The sequence below is a fragment of the Ostrea edulis genome, chromosome 1 (genome assembly GCF_947568905.1).
Source record: "Ostrea edulis chromosome 1, xbOstEdul1.1, whole genome shotgun sequence".
NCBI classification, from domain to species: domain Eukaryota; kingdom Metazoa; phylum Mollusca; class Bivalvia; order Ostreida; family Ostreidae; genus Ostrea; species Ostrea edulis.
In genome coordinates this window covers 14817933-14834862 of record NC_079164.1, presented here as the reverse complement: position 1 = coordinate 14834862, position 16930 = coordinate 14817933, and the positions used below count along the sequence as shown (strand labels likewise).

Here is a 16930-nt window from a genome sequence, read left to right as displayed (position 1 = left end):
GAAAAGTATACGACAAGTGTACGGGAGGAACTTGTCCCATGACAGCTGAGAGTATTTCAAATTATTTTCCTGGAGGTAATGATAATGAGGACCAACTTGATGTTTGAACTTTAACAAAGTTAGAATTCAAAACTACTTTTCTAAAGTTCTTATTGATATCATTTAAAATAATTGATTGATAAATTTTAGTACCATAATGAAAATCCTAATGGTTGCTAGTGGTCGATGAGTTGAAGGCTTTTCAGTAAGGATAAATTTTTAAGTAATACTAGCTCTAAATCTGAAGATTTATTTTGTTGTAAAATGTGCTATTATGATAGTTTTGTGTGAAAGGTGAAGATAACGAACAGTGGTCAATCTCGTAACTCCTATAATCAATACAATTTAGAGAGTTGGGCAGACATGGACCCCTGGACACACCAGAGGTGGGATCAGGTGCCTAAGAGGAGAAGGCATCCCCTGGCTGCCGGTCACACCCACCGTGAGCCCCATGAAAGTGAAGATAACTAACAGTGATCAATCTCATAACCCCTAAAAGCAATACAAAATAGATAATTGGACAAACATGGACCCCTGGAGACACCACAGGTGGGATCAGATGCCTAGGAGGAGTAAACATTCCCTGTCGATCAGTCACACCCACTATGAGCCCTATTATCCTGATCAGATAAACAGGAGTTATCCGTAGTCAAAATCAGTGTGCCAAGAACGGCCTAACAATCAGTGTGAAACACGTCAGACAGCATTTGACCCAATGATAAGTTATATTGGCAAACTAGATCGTTATAACAACCATATAATTTGCGCAATGCTGACTTAAAACGAGACTGTTAAAACCCCTGCACCATCAACCTGTTTGTCAGTACGCTGGTAGCCTGCTTCGGTTTAAACACTGATCATACACAGAACAAGCTCTTGCGTATCGAATCAGCTGAGAGATATAAACATTATATGCAGGTGATAATGGAATATAGCTACATAAATATAGGAAGTTGACGATGAAGAAGTTGAAATCGTAACTTTAACCATAGTCATTGATAAAATCAAATTAAGTTTAAGATTTTATCAAAATAAAGAATTTGGTTCTATTGAAATTACAACATGGAGATTATTTTGGGTTGGTTTTTTTTTAAACTTTTTCTTTCCCTGCAAATGATTGTGCCGATTTTGAATTGATATAACTACATGTACTTGCATCTGAATTTATAGTATCCTTTTAGAGAAGAGTGTTTATTTACCTGTGTGAAATGTGCACCTTTATCCTTTTCACAAGTCAGCCATGTGTGCTATGCTTTTTGCACAATCATTAAATGCTTATTGCTTTAGGATATATTGCTTATTGAAATGGTCTGACTATTCAAGCCTGTTTCTTCATTGAACCATACGATGTGGGCCGATCCTTGTCCTGTCAAATTAGTTTCAACAAAATTGAAAAAAATGAAAATAAACGCATATCATTTGATGGTATTAATGTATACATGCAACATATATTTGAATGTTTTCTTATTTCTAAATTATTGCTCTATCACATTTAATTGTATCGCCCCATTGGTGGAACGGGTTGAAGAGAAATTCTTGAATGTAAACTGACACAAATTAGCCATTGTATTCAATAAATATCTTCCTATAAAGAAAGAGAAAAGGGTATTTATACTCTCTTGTGCTTGGATGGTTCGGATGTTTCTAAAGACCCGGGATTGAGGAAAACTCTACGTCAACTATACAAGAAAATACTCGAAGGTAAGCACCTATCTATGTAAAATTACATATGTTTACTCTGATGAAAGTATCATATTTCCAGTGTTTGGGATCATCTATATTTTATCAAATGACTAAAATAGATTTATTTACTCATTCAGGAAGTTTTCGTAAAGAAAGATGATCATTAATCCACTTGAAGTGATTCACAGCAAAGCGTATATGTATTTTTATTGCTATTTTGTTGTTGGTTTAACATATACACTGAAGCAGTTCAAGTGGCACCGATGTTCAAGGATTGAAAACAAATTTCCTATTCGGGAACCTTTACTATTCTTACCGGAAGTTCATCTTCTGTTCAAGGAGGACATGAGATTTCGAACATAGAATATTAATAATTATACCGTACTGAAAATTCTCTTCAACAAACATATATCCAGCTTTTAACAATCAGCTTCTGTCACGAGTGATAACATTCATGAGTTAATGTGCAAGGTGAAGATAACGATCAGTGATCAATCTCATAACTCCCATAAATAATACAAAATAGATAGTATGTGTTATGTTGATCCATGTTTGTCTGACCCTAACAAAAAGGTCACATTTCCAAGTTTACGCTGGAAATGAAATAGTCCATGCCAATTGTCTATTTCGAAAACCAACTGGTGTAGATGTAGTGATTCAGCTGGTGCAGATGTAGCGATTCAGCTGGTGTGGATGTAGTGATTCAGATGGTGTAGATGTAATGATTCAGCTGGTATAGATGTAGTGATTCAGCTGGTGTAGGTGTAGTGATTCAGCTGGTGTAGGTGTAGTGATTCAGCTGGTGTGGATGTAGTGATTAAGCTGGTGTAGATGTAGTGATTTAGCTGTTGTAGATGTAGTGATTAAGCTGGTGTAGATGTAGTGATTAAACTGGTGTAGATGTAATGATTTAGCTAGTGTAGGTGTAGTGATTCAGCTGGTGTGGATGTAGTGATTAAGCTGGTGTAGGTGTAATGATTCAGCTGGTGTGGATGTAGTGATTCAGCTGGTGTAGATGTAATGATTCAGCTGGTGTGAGTGTAGTGATTCAGCTGGTGTAAGTGTAGTGATTCAGCTGGTGTAGGTGTAGTGATTCAGCTGGTGTAGGTGTAGTGATTCAGCTGGTGTAGGTGTAGTGATTCAGCTGGTGTAGGTGTAGTGATTCAGCTGGTGTGGATGTAATGATTAAGCTGGTGTAGGTGTAGTGATTCAGCTGGTGTAGGTGTAGTGATTCAGCTGGTGTAGGTGTAGTGATTCAGCTGGTGTAGGTGTAGTGATTCAGCTGATGTGGATGTAATGATTAAGCTGGTGTAGGTGTAGTGATTCAGCTGGTGTAGGTGTAGTGATTCAGCTGGTGTAGGTGTAGTGATTAAGCTGGTGTAGGTGTAGTGATTCAGCTGGTGTAGGTGTAGTGATTCAGCTGGTGTGGATGTAATGATTAAGCTGGTGTAGGTGTAGTGATTCAGCTGGTGTAGGTGTAGTGATTCAGCTGGTGTATGTGTAGTGATTCAGCTGGTGTATGTGTAGTGATTCAGCTGGTGTAGGTGTAGTGATTCAGCTGGTGTATGTGTAGTGATTCAGCTGGTGTAGGTGTAGTGATTCAGCTGGTGTAGGTGTAGTGATTCAGCTGGTGTAGGTGGAGTGATTCAGCTGGTGTATGTGTAGTGATTCAGCTGGTGTAGGTGTAATGATTCAGCTGTAGATGTAGTGATTCAGCTGGTGTAAGTGTAGTGATTCAGCTGGTGTAGATGTAGTGATTCAGCTGGTGTAAGTGTAGTGATTCAGCTGGTGTAAGTGTAGTGATTCAGCTGGTGTAAGTGTAGTGATTCAGCTGGTGTAGGTGTAGTGATTCAGCTGGTGTAGATGTAGTGATTCAGTTGGTGTAAGTGTAGTGATTCAGCTGGTGTGGATGAGGTGATTCAGGACACTCAACTTTGCAGCTGTAAATGCGTATATAATTTTTAAGGGTGATATTAATGGGTTAAAAGAAGGGGTTACACGCTATCTAACCTGTTTCATACCGATTGTTAGACCGTTCTTGGCACACTGATTTTGACTCCGTTTACCTGATCAAGATATAAGGCTCACAGCGGGTGTGACTGGTCGACAGGGATGCTTACTCCTCTTAGCCACCTGACCCCACCTCTGGTGTGTCCAGGGGTGCGTGTTTGCCCAACTTTCTATTTTGTATTGGTTATAGGAGTTATGAGATTGACCACTGTTCGTTATCTTCATGCCTTACAGTGTTTTTTCCTTCATTTTCACCAACTCTCTTATGTATGTACATGTATTAGCTATTTACAGTTTTATTCATTACACTAAAAGTAGGGTTTATCGGTAGATTTAGACAAAACCCATTGTGATCAATGTGTAACCTTCAACGAGTTTGTAAGTCTGATTGCGTTTGGAGGAAATGGTAAGGTACACATAGAACAACCATTCCAGATCGAATTTCCTCAGGAAGATGCTTTTGATCATGTAATAGGTAAGACGAAGTTATAAACGAAACTATCTAAAAGTCGAAATTATTTACATGTTTGTAATGATAAAGCAGTTAAAACAGTTAAAATAATTGAATATAGATTTATTCGATATTTGGTATTTCATCGAAATCTATGAAATTTTAATATCCCTAATGCAAGAGGCTCTTGGACGAAGATGGAGTATGGTGACATAGTTTTGGATAGAAATTAATGACATACTTTTTATGTCACTTAGGTTACTTTTGATGACTTGTTTTGGTCCGTCAGAATGAGTTGACAGTAGTCCTTAGTACATCAACATTTCCAGCTTCTCTGTTACTACTTGTTCTTTTAATGTTTTTGAAATTTAACAAATGGTATGAAATCCCTTGGCCCTGACAAACATTAAACAGAGATGTGATTTTTAAACATTCTTTTATTTCGAAAGGAGATTAAACATTTGCATATATTCCAAGGATACTTACCATATCATAAAATGCTCCATGACCCATTTGGCCAAGATCAGATCATTGGTATTTTAATAGATCACTCGAGTAACTCAGGTGACCTGTTGCTATTGGTGTGCGTTCGTCATTGTGCATTAACAATTAAAGATTTTTTTTAAATTCCTCTTAACAACTGCTATTTCTGTACTCCCGGGGCTTTAGGGGTGGGATACAATCTGCCATAAATTGAAAATTTTCACAAATCTTCTCTGTAAATACACATGTATAAGGAAAAAAATAAATGCATAATCACGTAGAACAGGAAAACATCTCCCAAAATTACAATCATATAAAAAGCAGATCCCATGATCTGCTAATATACCTAGTATAGCAAATATGCGTGAGCGGATTATAGGATCTGATTTTAATCAGATTGCCAAAATTATAGATTTCATGATCTCTGGAGCAGAGATTCTGATTCCAGAGTGGGGCCAAACTGGGTATATTAATAGTTTGTATTGATTGATTTATTGAATGTTGTTTAACGTCCCTCTCGAGAATATTTCACTCATATGGAGACGTCACCACTGCCAGTGAAGGGCTGCAAAATTTAGGCCTATGCTCAGCGCTTATGACCTTTGAGCAGGGAGGGATCTTTATCGTGCATAATAGATGCAGTCTCATCCGAAGGACCAACCCATTTAGTCGCCTTTTACGACAAGCAAGGGGAACTGAGGACGTATCAAACCCGGATCCCCACGGGATTAATAGTAGCTTGTACATGTAACACATTTCAATCACATCTTTAATGCTATTAATGTTGAATTGAATCTACATGAATATTTAGAAGGTAGCCTTTTACCAATATTGCAAATCCCATGATTTCAAGGGTGTGGGTTTTGGTACCATGGTGGGACCAAAATGGTCGTAGTGATGAAATGTGTGCATTAATGATTGTACATAATTTTAGCTTCTTGATATCTACCATTTCAATTATTTTTAGATTCAGAATTGAGCATCTTTGGGAGAAGAGATGATTTAAATTGTTAATTCAGGACTTCTGCACACCTTGGGATTTAGGAATGGGACAAAAACTGCCATAAATTATTCAATTTTCAGCAATTTTCTCTACAACCACTCATGTGTATGAATTACTAAGTGCATGGTCATGTAAACAGGAAAGTCTCTACCAAAACTGTAAATTTTATAATCCTACGGGTAGAGGTTCTGACTCCAGAGGAATATAATGTTCTTGTGTAAAACATTTAAATGATATCTCCTTTAATGCTAGTGATACTAAATGGATATTTAGAAGGAATTTCTTGATCCCCGAGTGCGACCAAAATGGTCATTCTGATTAAATGTTTATGACTTCTTTAATTTTGCTAATAGTAGGTAAAAACTAAATGCATATCAAGGAAAAGTAGAAAAGGATGTACCATAATTGTGAATTTCGCAACCCCAGGTCCGACTCTAGGACGGGTCCAAAATAGTCATAAAGTGTTAATGACTCTATGACGAGTCCAAAATAGTCATAAAGCGTAAATTATTTCATGATTATGACACTTTGGGAGTATTTGTGTTTTAAGAACAGACCTTGTTTTATACTGCTGCTGAATACTTCAATTTAGCACAGATATGCAGAACACGAAAACATTATAGACTTGACAGTCCTTGGGACTAGTGATAATTGTAACTAATGCTCAGGTGACCGATGAGGCATGTGGGCCTCTTGTTTGTAGACATTCTACTGGACCTGAACGAAGATCCTTTGACCAATGTTAAAGGCATTAAAATAAAATTATTTTATCTATAATGGATTATATTAAAGATCATACCTGGTAGAAAGGTTGCTTATAGGCACACATTTTGTATGATTCTGAAGCAAGGTCGTGTGACCAAAGTCATTACCATCTACGAAATATCTGTTACACCAATGCCTTTTTTGCAAACAATGTATATGGACTCTAAAATCTTTGGTTAACGTCAAGGTCGGTGATAAAACCGTTACATCATTCATCTGGAGAAAAAGAGAAGTTCATATATGGAAATTGTAGTTTAGGATGAGAGTGTATGTCATGACCTTGGCTACAGTCGAATTCGAATTAACAAAGGTCATCGATAAAAATATTCGTAGTCAAAATCTATACTATAGATACTATAAATAAATAGATAATATGAATGAAAAGTTACTTATCCAAAGCATGGAGAAGGATTAGTGGTCTGAAGAAATAATTTGAAAACAAAGACATGACTACATTGAGTATGATTGTACAATTCTCTCAAAACACCATCACCATAATACAAAAATACGATTTAAAGCCTATCATAAAATCCCTTGATTTCGAGCGTGTGTGGGTTTTTTCTCCGTGTGATACACATATGACTGTGAAAACCCATGTGAGTTAGCATTTTGCTGGGAACTTGATTTCCTGTTCATCAGTGGACACGGAAATTAACGGGTCTGTATTGATCATATATAAAGACAAATTCATGCGGTAATTTCGATGGACCTGGACTTGGAAGTACATGTCATTGACAATGACTTGGCGATAGGTGTAAAGCGCTGACACATGATATCTTGATACTGAGTTAAGGAACCGAAGCGGATGATCACAACTTTACAATTCATACTGTTTTCAGATGTTGTCGTTCTAATACACTTATTTATCTTTAGACGAAGTCGTTGGTTGTGATCTGCCTTTGGATGCTTCGCAAATGTTGACCACTGTATTCCAGATTGCATCTAAACATGGTACGAATATTCGTTTATATTAACATAAAAGGGTTACAAGAATGAACAGTGATCAATTTCATTAATCCTATGACAAATGCAAGATTGAGTGCCGGGTAAACACAGATACATGGAAGCACCACAATCAACAAGCCTTTTTTTTTTCTTTTTTTTTTTTTTACAATTTACATTACCATTTATCGCGATGAATTAAAGATTAGGCCTTTTGACATCAAGACGGTTGTTTCTTTAATAAAAATGGAAACATAATTCATTTTATGTCCAATCATTCAAAAAATTACTTCATTAAATATCAATATCATTCTACGTACATTTTCTCTGAAGTTTATTTTAAAAAAGATGTCGGAATTTCTCATTGACAATTTCTAAGTAGTCGTTGGCGTTCGGGTTTATTGGAATTTCCATGGGCATGAACTGTGCTCCTTCATTAATTGACCTTTTTGGATTCTTATGAGGCAGAATTTATCGATAAAATTTTACATGAGACGAAAACAAATCTTCGTGTTTTATTCAACTCGACATTGGGATACATCGACGACGTTTATCTATAAACAATACTCATTTTCATTCATATATTGACTTGATATATCCCAATGATCTCGAAATAGAATACAAAGTTTTCTATATCTGCTTCATGTCTGGTTATTTTTATGGAAAATAGCCGTTAACAACATACTAAGGAATTAACTTCATCACAAACGGGATAACGTCACATTCAACTTCCCAAATTTATAAAGAAATGTCCCATTCTCACCTGCTTGTGGCTGATTATCTTTCTCAAATGATTCGATATGTAAAATCATGTTTTGCGTACGATCAATTATTCAAATAGAGGCAAACTATTTGCAAATGAATTGATATTACAGGAGTTTCAACAGTTTTGTTTAAAGCAAACATTTTGCAAAATCTATTGTCGTAAAAATCGTATTTCCAAGCGCAGTGTAGTTAAAGCTTCCGAGAAAAATCACAGTGTTGTATAAAAATGTATCTCAGTGTACAAAAATGTATCTCAGTGTACAAAAATGTATCTCAGTGTATAAAAATGTATCTCAGTGTACAAAAATGTATCTCAGAGCACTTCACACCACAAGACGACACAATGACAATATATTCTACTGTTATCAAGTGTTCATTTTCTTTGATATCATATAAATATCCTATTCTTACATATAATATGCGCTGCGGTAATTTTGATATTACATTATGACCTTGAAATTGCCCTCAATAGGTACACAATTCTAGAGTGAAGAAATCCGATGGTGTGTACGTAACGACTTGTCACGGGTGAAAGATGAGGATCTTTTGCTGATGCATGTATTTTATGTGAAACCAGGAGGGGGAAAATAGTTATGTAAATCTTATTGGGAAAGGTGCTAATTATTATGGTGCTGTTATAATCTATCATTATTTGCAAAAAGTATTCTCGAATTTGACGATGTACAACAAGTTTAATCTAACATTTACCGATGCTATGCATGTTTATGAAGTTCCCAAACAAATTGCAAGTAAATCTGAACACTTTACCATCTTAACTCCTTTATATTTCAATGCTATGGGATCTTTCACTTGTGTCGAAGTGATTTATTGTAGGACCTTTAGAATGTATATATATATATATACTATAAAAATGACATTTCACAAAACCTTTATTATGGTGCCAAAACTCATGTCGATACGTAGTTGTTCCTTACTGAGGCGAAATTAAGACTACTTGATATACCAGGGAGATCTTCCCTTTTATTGTTACAAGATCCCGATATATATATCGGGTCATGTGACTGCTATGATCATGTAACAATAAAAGGGAAAATACTCCCTGGTATATCAAGTAGTCTTAATTTCGCCTCAGTAAGGAACAACTACGTATCGACATGAGTTTTGGCACCATAATAAAGGTTTTGTGAAATGTCATGTTTAATTACTTTGAATAGTTTGGGTAGCCTTAACCTTGCTGTGAATACAACCTCTGATTAGGTCGAATCTTTCTAACATGTTTCATACCAATTCTTATGCCGTTCGTTCCATACTGATTTTGATTACGGATTACTCCGTTAGCCTGAACAAGATACAAGGCTTACGGTGGGTGTGACCGATGAACGAGGGTGGCTTACTTCTAGTGTTTCCAGTGGTTCCTGTTCTCCTTGCTCTCAATTTTCTATTCTTTGCAAAATTGATCACTGTTCATATTTTCATATGCACGACGTGTAAACATCTCTTGAACTTGGGATATTTTTTTTCTGTTTTTCTTCTTTTTAATATATTACATTGATGTGCTTCTGTGAATGTTCATGTTCATGCTTATAACATGAAGCAGAAAATATGTATTTGAAATTTGCTTAAGCATCATCATCTGTGTGCCGTTTACATTATTTGCAAAGTCTAAATATTTTGAAATCTTATTCTACCTTTAAAATAGCTTAACCACCGCGTAGTCTAGAGGTAGAGCGTTCGTCCCGTATGCGGAAGGTCGGGGTTCGAATCCCGGTCACGGCACACGTAAGTCGTTAAAACAGGTAGTGGCAGTTCCATGGCCAAACGCTCGGCATCAGGTGCGAATGTCACGGGTCCTCGGAGATTACCTTAAAAATGGATGTCCCATGTCACAGTCAGTGTGGCACGATAAAGAACTCTCATTTCTCAAGGGCCGTAAGCGCCGAGCATAGGCCTAAATTTGAAACTCTTCACCGGTATTGGTGACGACTCCATATGGGTGAAACGTTAAAGAAGATGCAATCAGTCAATCAAAATAGCCTTGGCGTTCAGCGTGTTAATCTTGAAAGGTAATATGTACACCTCAAGAGTCAATTTGGAATGTCAATCAAACGTATCACTGTAGTACGCTAACATGCGGGGAATACGCTACCTCTGCCAGACATAGACATGACGGCTTACCACACAATAATAGTGTGAATGTTTATATTTGACAAAAATATGATGCGATACTTAACAGTCATTGGTTCACAGCTCTGAGATGACTAATTATTATATCGATACTTATGACGACTATGTTGATGAAATACACTATCTGATTAACTTTTGATCCTGTGGGTTGTTATCAGTACAATAGAAGTGATGATCACTACATAAAGATGAAGATTATTACGGTAGAGATCACTGTTATAAGAACGATGACTATCACTACAGAAAATACTACTATAGCTACACTAGAGATTACCGTAATTACATTAGAGATAAGAGTCATTTAACAGCTATACTAGAGATTACCGTAATTACAATAGAGATTAGAGTCATTTAACAGCTATACTAGAGATTACCGTAATTACAATAGAGATAAGAGTCATTTAACAGCTATACTAGAGATTACCGTAATTACAATAGAGATAAGAGTCATTTAACAGCTATACTAGAGATTACCGTAATTACAATAGAGATTAGAGTCATTGAACAGCTACACTAGAGATTACCGTAATTACAATAGAGATTAGAGTAATTTAACAGCTATACTAGAGATTACCGTAATTACATAAGATATTGCTATCACTATAGAGAATACGACTATAGTTACACTAGAGATTAACGTAATTACCCAATATATGACTATCACTATAGAGAATGCGACTATAGTTATACTAGAGATTAACGTAATTACATAAGATATTGCTATCACTATAGAGAATGCGACTATAGTTACACTAAAGATTAACGTAATTACCCAATATATGACTATCACTATAGAGAATACGACTATATTTACACTAGAGATTACCGTAATTATATAAGATATGACTATCATTATAGACAATACGACTTTAGCTACACTAGAGATTACTGTAATTACCGTAGAGATTCGAGTCATTTAACAGATGACTGTCACTAGATAAGAAAAGGTGACTATGACAACACTAGAGATTACTATAATTACAATTGAATTAATATCACTAGAGTAAGAATTAATATCACTACAGTAAGAATTAATATCACTACAGAATTAATATCACTACAGTAAGAATTAATATCACTACAGTAAGAATTAATATCACTACAGAATTAATATCACTACAGAATTAATATCACTACAGTAGGAAATAATATCACTAGAGTAAGAATTAATACCACTACAGTAAGAATTAATATCACTACAGTAAGAATTACTATCACTACAATAAGAATTACTATCACTACAGTAAGAATTAATATCACTACAGTAAGAATTAATATCACTACAGTAAGAATTAATATTACTACAGTAAGAATTAATATCACTACAGTAGGAATTAATATCACTACAGCAAGAATTAATATCACTACAGTAAGAATTAATATCACTACAGTAAGAATTAATATCACTACAATAAGAATTAATATTACTACAGTAAGAATTAATATCACTACAGTAAGAATTAATATCACTACAGAATTAATATCACTACAGAATTAATATCACTACAGTAGGAAATAATATCACTAGAGTAAGAATTAATACCACTACAGTAAGAATTAATATCACTACAGTAAGAATTACTATCACTACAATAAGAATTACTATCACTACAGTAAGAATTAATATCACTACAGTAAGAATTAATATCACTACAGTAAGAATTAATATCACTACAGTAAGAATTAATATTACTACAGTAAGAATTAATATCACTACAGTAGGAATTAATATCACTACAGCAAGAATTAATATCACTACAGTAAGAATTAATATCACTACAGTAAGAATTAATATCACTACAATAAGAATTAATATTACTACAGTAAGAATTAATATCACTACAGTAAGAATTAATATCACTACAGAATTAATATCACTACAGTAAGAAATAATATCACTACAGTAAGAATTAATATCACTACAGTAGGAATTAATATCACTACAGAATTAATATCACTACAGTAATAATTAATATTATTACAGCAGGGATTGATATTACTACAGTAGGAAATAATATCACTACAGAATTAATATCACCACAGCAGAAATCAATATATCTAGAAAATAATATAATTATCTATTACAGGACAACGCTTCCAGAAAGAAGGATATGTTATCCAGCCGAGAATCGTAATCTTTACTAATGGGAAGTTTAAAGAACCAGAATCGGTAAACCTTTGAGAGTAGGCATGATTAGTTTTAAAAAAATCATACACTCTAAATTAAGTAAGCCATCATATTTCTATCTGAAACCAGCGATGGAAAACGATTCTGGAAGAGTTTTGACAAATACATAAGACGATTTTTCATCACGAACTTTTATATGTATGTAATTATTTTCAGATAATTTCTCGTGATTTTTCTCGAACGAGGTGGAAGTTGATTTATGGTAATAAATTATACTTCAAAATTATGTTGAAAGTTATGAACGTGTGAATTGAGAAACAACGCTTCTTTTATGTAGCAAATTTATTGAATAAGAAAGATAAATTTCGCTAATTCAATGGTTGTATATTATGTCTATTGATTCAATGGGTAGAAATCGTAACTATGACATCATAATTATAAGTCCAAGTATGTACATATCTACCTATCTGCTGGAACCTAGCCTCTTGGAGAAAAATGTATTGGTCGGATGAGAGTCCCTTTACTTTTGCTTTATCTTGTTCTAAGTTTTATTAACCATGGTATTTGATAATGTAGCAGCTTTGAAATTGCTTCAGTTTTTATCTTTATCTGAAACATCTAATCTTTTGGGGAGGATGACTTTGCTTTACTATTTTCCTCTGAAAGTAAGTACTGTAAACAGGGTTATTTTCGCCCCATGTTATTTTCGCCCCGTATTATGTTCGTCTTTCTACACTAGCTGAGAGTTTCGATCCGTTTTAAAGCCCAGACACAGTTGCGTTAAAAGTGAGGTGAGAGAGAATAGTTTCTCCAAGTCTTAAATGTGTCCACTGAAAACGAGAGTGAATAGAACGAAAATAACACGGGAGCGAATGTTTTGCTGTATACAATACCGGAATCATAAGGATTGTTCTTCATATTTTCCAGACAGCACTTCCCGTTTCCAGCTGTGACACAATGTACCCAGTAACGTTTGTCCCGATTGACCAGAATTGTGATAAAGTAAGTATAGAAATGCATATATATCATTGCATTCAATGATAATGCTCGTAACAATAAAATGGATTGGACGGGTATGGATAGGTAGATAGATAAAATAAATTCACACACACACACACACACGCACTCACACACACACTGTTATACATGTACACACACTGTTACACACACACACACACACACAGGTAAACTATTATGTAGTATGTTGTGGATAGTAGTTCAGAAATACTACTGCTTTTATAGATTTGTTTCTTTTCCATGTGAAATTACCTTCTTGTCCTGGGGAAGGGATATGAACCCAATAGGAGTTCTGCAAAAGTGAAGATAATGAACAGTTATCACTCTCAAATTTACTACAGCAAATACAAAATTATGAGTAGGACAAACATGGACATTCGGAAACTCCATAGGCGGGATCAGACGCTTAAGAGAAATAAACATCCACTGTTCACTGGTCACATCCCAGAGCCCTATATCCTGATCGGGTAAAATAGGCAATCATTATTTAAAATCGGTATTTAGAGAACGGTCTAACATTGGAATGAAACACATCAGCAGCAATAGGCCTAATGACAGGCTGTGTCTTTATAACGACCATATAATTATCAAAATGTGTACTTTAAACGAGAACGTTGAAACACCTGTAACATTAACCTATTTTTCAGGGGCCCGTCTTCATCTAAAAATTTATCATATGCAGAACATGCATTCATGTATCGATTTAGTTGAAGGACGTATAAACACCATATGTTGGTGTTAATGTAAAACTTATACGGTACCAATTTTGATGCACCAGATGCGCATTTCGACAAATAATGTCTCTTCAGTTATGCTCAACCGAAATGTTTGAAATCCGAAATATCTATGAAGTTTTAGAGCTAAATATAGCTAAAAATAGCGTGCCAAAAATGTGGAGCCAAATTCGTCCAAGGATAAGAGCTATGCATGAGGGAGATAATCCTTAATTTTGAAATGAATTTCTAAATTTAATAATAGCAATTGAATATAATATTGCTACATAAACATGTAACATCCCATTTGTTATAAATTTAAGTCGGTAGTTTGTCGTTAACGTACAATCCCAAACATGAAGCAGATGTAGGCAAATCTGGGGTGTCTTTTATTACGAGTTCACTGGGTATAACATGGTTTTGAAATATATTTTTAGCAAAACTTGAAAGAATAAATGGGGAAGTATGCCAAAAGTATGTATGTTATACCTGTACTAGTCTATCTATTACGTATTCACCAGGGTGTCTTAAAGAGAATTATAAGCAACATTGGTGGTGAGATAACGACGGATATTCCATACATCGCACGATATGCGGGACATTTGGTATGTTCTTATAGCTAATATTGATTTATATATCTTTGATTGTAAGCTAAATAATGATACTAAATTTAATTTTGTGCATTTTAGCAAATGTTTGTAGATGCTCTGAAAATGGGGAAAAGAGACATCAATGAAATTCTTGAAACAATTAAGGAATATGCACCCGATGACGTTGTAAGTATATTTTATTGTTTATTGTTCATTACTGAATAGTGATAAACAGATAATTAATCAAGTAGAAAGCTTTTCGCTCTTTTAGACTATGATTTCATAATGTAATGATTTAATGGAGTATGAATCCTCGCAATTGTTTTCTCGGTGTTTCTATTTCTGACTATTAAGGGAGAACAAGAAGGCTCATGAAATGAATGAGATCCGGTTAACATTCTAAACGATGCAAATGCAATTTACATTCATTCTGTGTAATCAACGAAGAAAGGAATGGATTTTCTGTGTAAACTTTGTAAATAACAAACATTTGTTCTTTTAAATATTTCTAAGATGCATTGTGCATTTTATCGTTTCATTATTTGTGCATTTGTTTCTTTTACGTACCATTCAGATTTTTCACTATTGTCACTTTGGCCTATGCATTACACTCATGGTCGTAGCGTAGGGGATCCTTTATCGTTACAGTGAATGTCGTGACACACAACCTAGGAATTTAAGGTCACGTCCGAAAGACCTGGGGCGCGTTTTACAAAAGAACTTATGACTTACAACCAACTTTACATACTGGAATCTACCAGTTTATTGTAACATCATTCACTCCAAATGCAAATTTTTGTTTAACAAAAATGTTGAAAATTAAGCCTTAGAAAAGTTTTACTTCATTTACTCAAAGTAATAACTGTGTAATAGAATTTTCAAGACTTGCGACTTTGTCGTAAGTTGTTTTGTAAAACGGGCCCCTGCTCTCTAATTTCTAAATGCCAAACATCTTTATACGTCTTAAGTTAGAAGCGGCCAAGTTACGAGCAAGGGCTCGAACCTAAACATTTCGAAGGAAGCAAATATTTCCTGAGAATGTAATATTGTCCGTCAGCTATTTTATCTTTGTTTTAGCATTTCTTCACTTTACTTACAGAAAGACATGGCTAATATTTTTAAAGTGTACAAAAGTAAGTATTATGTATGAATCTATGATTTTATTAAAGTTTCCTCTTTTCTAAACCATATACCTTAGACATCTATAACACAACACCGCGATATGTGTGAATTATTTCGTATGTTTTGCACCTGCACTTGAGTGTGCGCGTGTATGAGTGTGTGTGTGTGAGGAATGAATAAGTATTTGAAGGTTGATGGGCTTTGTGGAACTTCATATCAATTTCCCTTGGAACTAATTTTGTACAGGTGATGCGTTAAGCACCAGTATCGATAATGTACCATCACATCTCCCTAAATCAGAAATTTGATTTAAGTTTCAGTACCTGTTGAGAAGACACAACGATCCCAAACCGACACTGCTGGGCCGGAAGCATTCATCATCTAACAATCACTATCACGACTGTTACTGTTTGCTATTGTATCATACTCATAATACATGTACACCCATCGTCGCAAACCACAGTTTCGAGTTCTCATAGTGATGATGGAGGGAATCGAATAGAAGCACCAGTGGGTAACCGACGATGATGTACACCGAATGCACGATTTGGACATTTCTTAACATTTGATATCTTGATATTCTCATTCAGGTATATTTACAGCACGCCGTGGGCATTCCTTGGCGGTTGATATTTTGATATTCGTTTGGATATTGAAAGTTATGTTACAAATTCAATACATCTAGACAGTTTCATTTCTTATGATTATACATTGTAGTATGCATCTAAATTGTGAAGAAAATGCATTTCACAATTTACATGGGGATCGTTATCTAAGAAAAGTTTCTATTCTGGGTTGTTTAATGTGATATCAAAATGACGGGACACGCATTGTCCGTATGTTCCGTATACTGTCTCCTCACAGTTGTATTGTTATGGTTAGTAAAGCTTTCAAATATTCGCTAGCCTTAAGCTTGCTGTTTGAACTTTGTTCAAATTTTGAAAAGAGTTTTGTGATTCTTATCATTGAAAAATTTGCAATATTATCCTATCATTCAATTCATAAAAGATTTTCATATTGCAAAAAATATAGGCTTATCGCATGAATAATAAACGCAAGGCTTTAGAAACATTT

The 16930-nt window shown here is 34.8% G+C and overlaps 1 protein-coding gene across 12 annotated transcripts in view; it reads left to right on the top strand.

Moving 5' to 3' along the window:
• The window catches only part of LOC125660714 (uncharacterized), a 27233-nt gene extending 10303 nt beyond the window's left edge, over positions 1-16930 (top strand). For 5 of the 12 annotated variants that reach the window (XM_048892547.2, XM_056152777.1, XM_048892521.2 and 2 more), the window contains 10 exons: positions 2-75; positions 1633-1740; positions 4064-4207; positions 7308-7385; positions 12374-12456; positions 13342-13416; positions 14666-14749; positions 14834-14920; positions 15834-15867; positions 16171-16930. In XM_048892547.2, coding sequence (XP_048748504.1) covers positions 2-75; positions 1633-1740; positions 4064-4207; positions 7308-7385; positions 12374-12456; positions 13342-13416; positions 14666-14749; positions 14834-14920; positions 15834-15867; positions 16171-16241 — 838 coding nt within the window. In that variant the 3' untranslated portion in view covers positions 16242-16930. Of the gene's footprint in view, position 1; positions 76-1632; positions 1741-4063; positions 4208-7307; positions 7386-12373; positions 12457-12630; positions 12677-13341; positions 13417-14665; positions 14753-14833; positions 14921-15308; positions 15569-15811; positions 15868-16170 lie in introns of those variants that run through there. The other 7 variants (XR_008799640.1, XM_056152775.1, XM_048892555.2 and 4 more) reach the window with 7 other exon arrangements.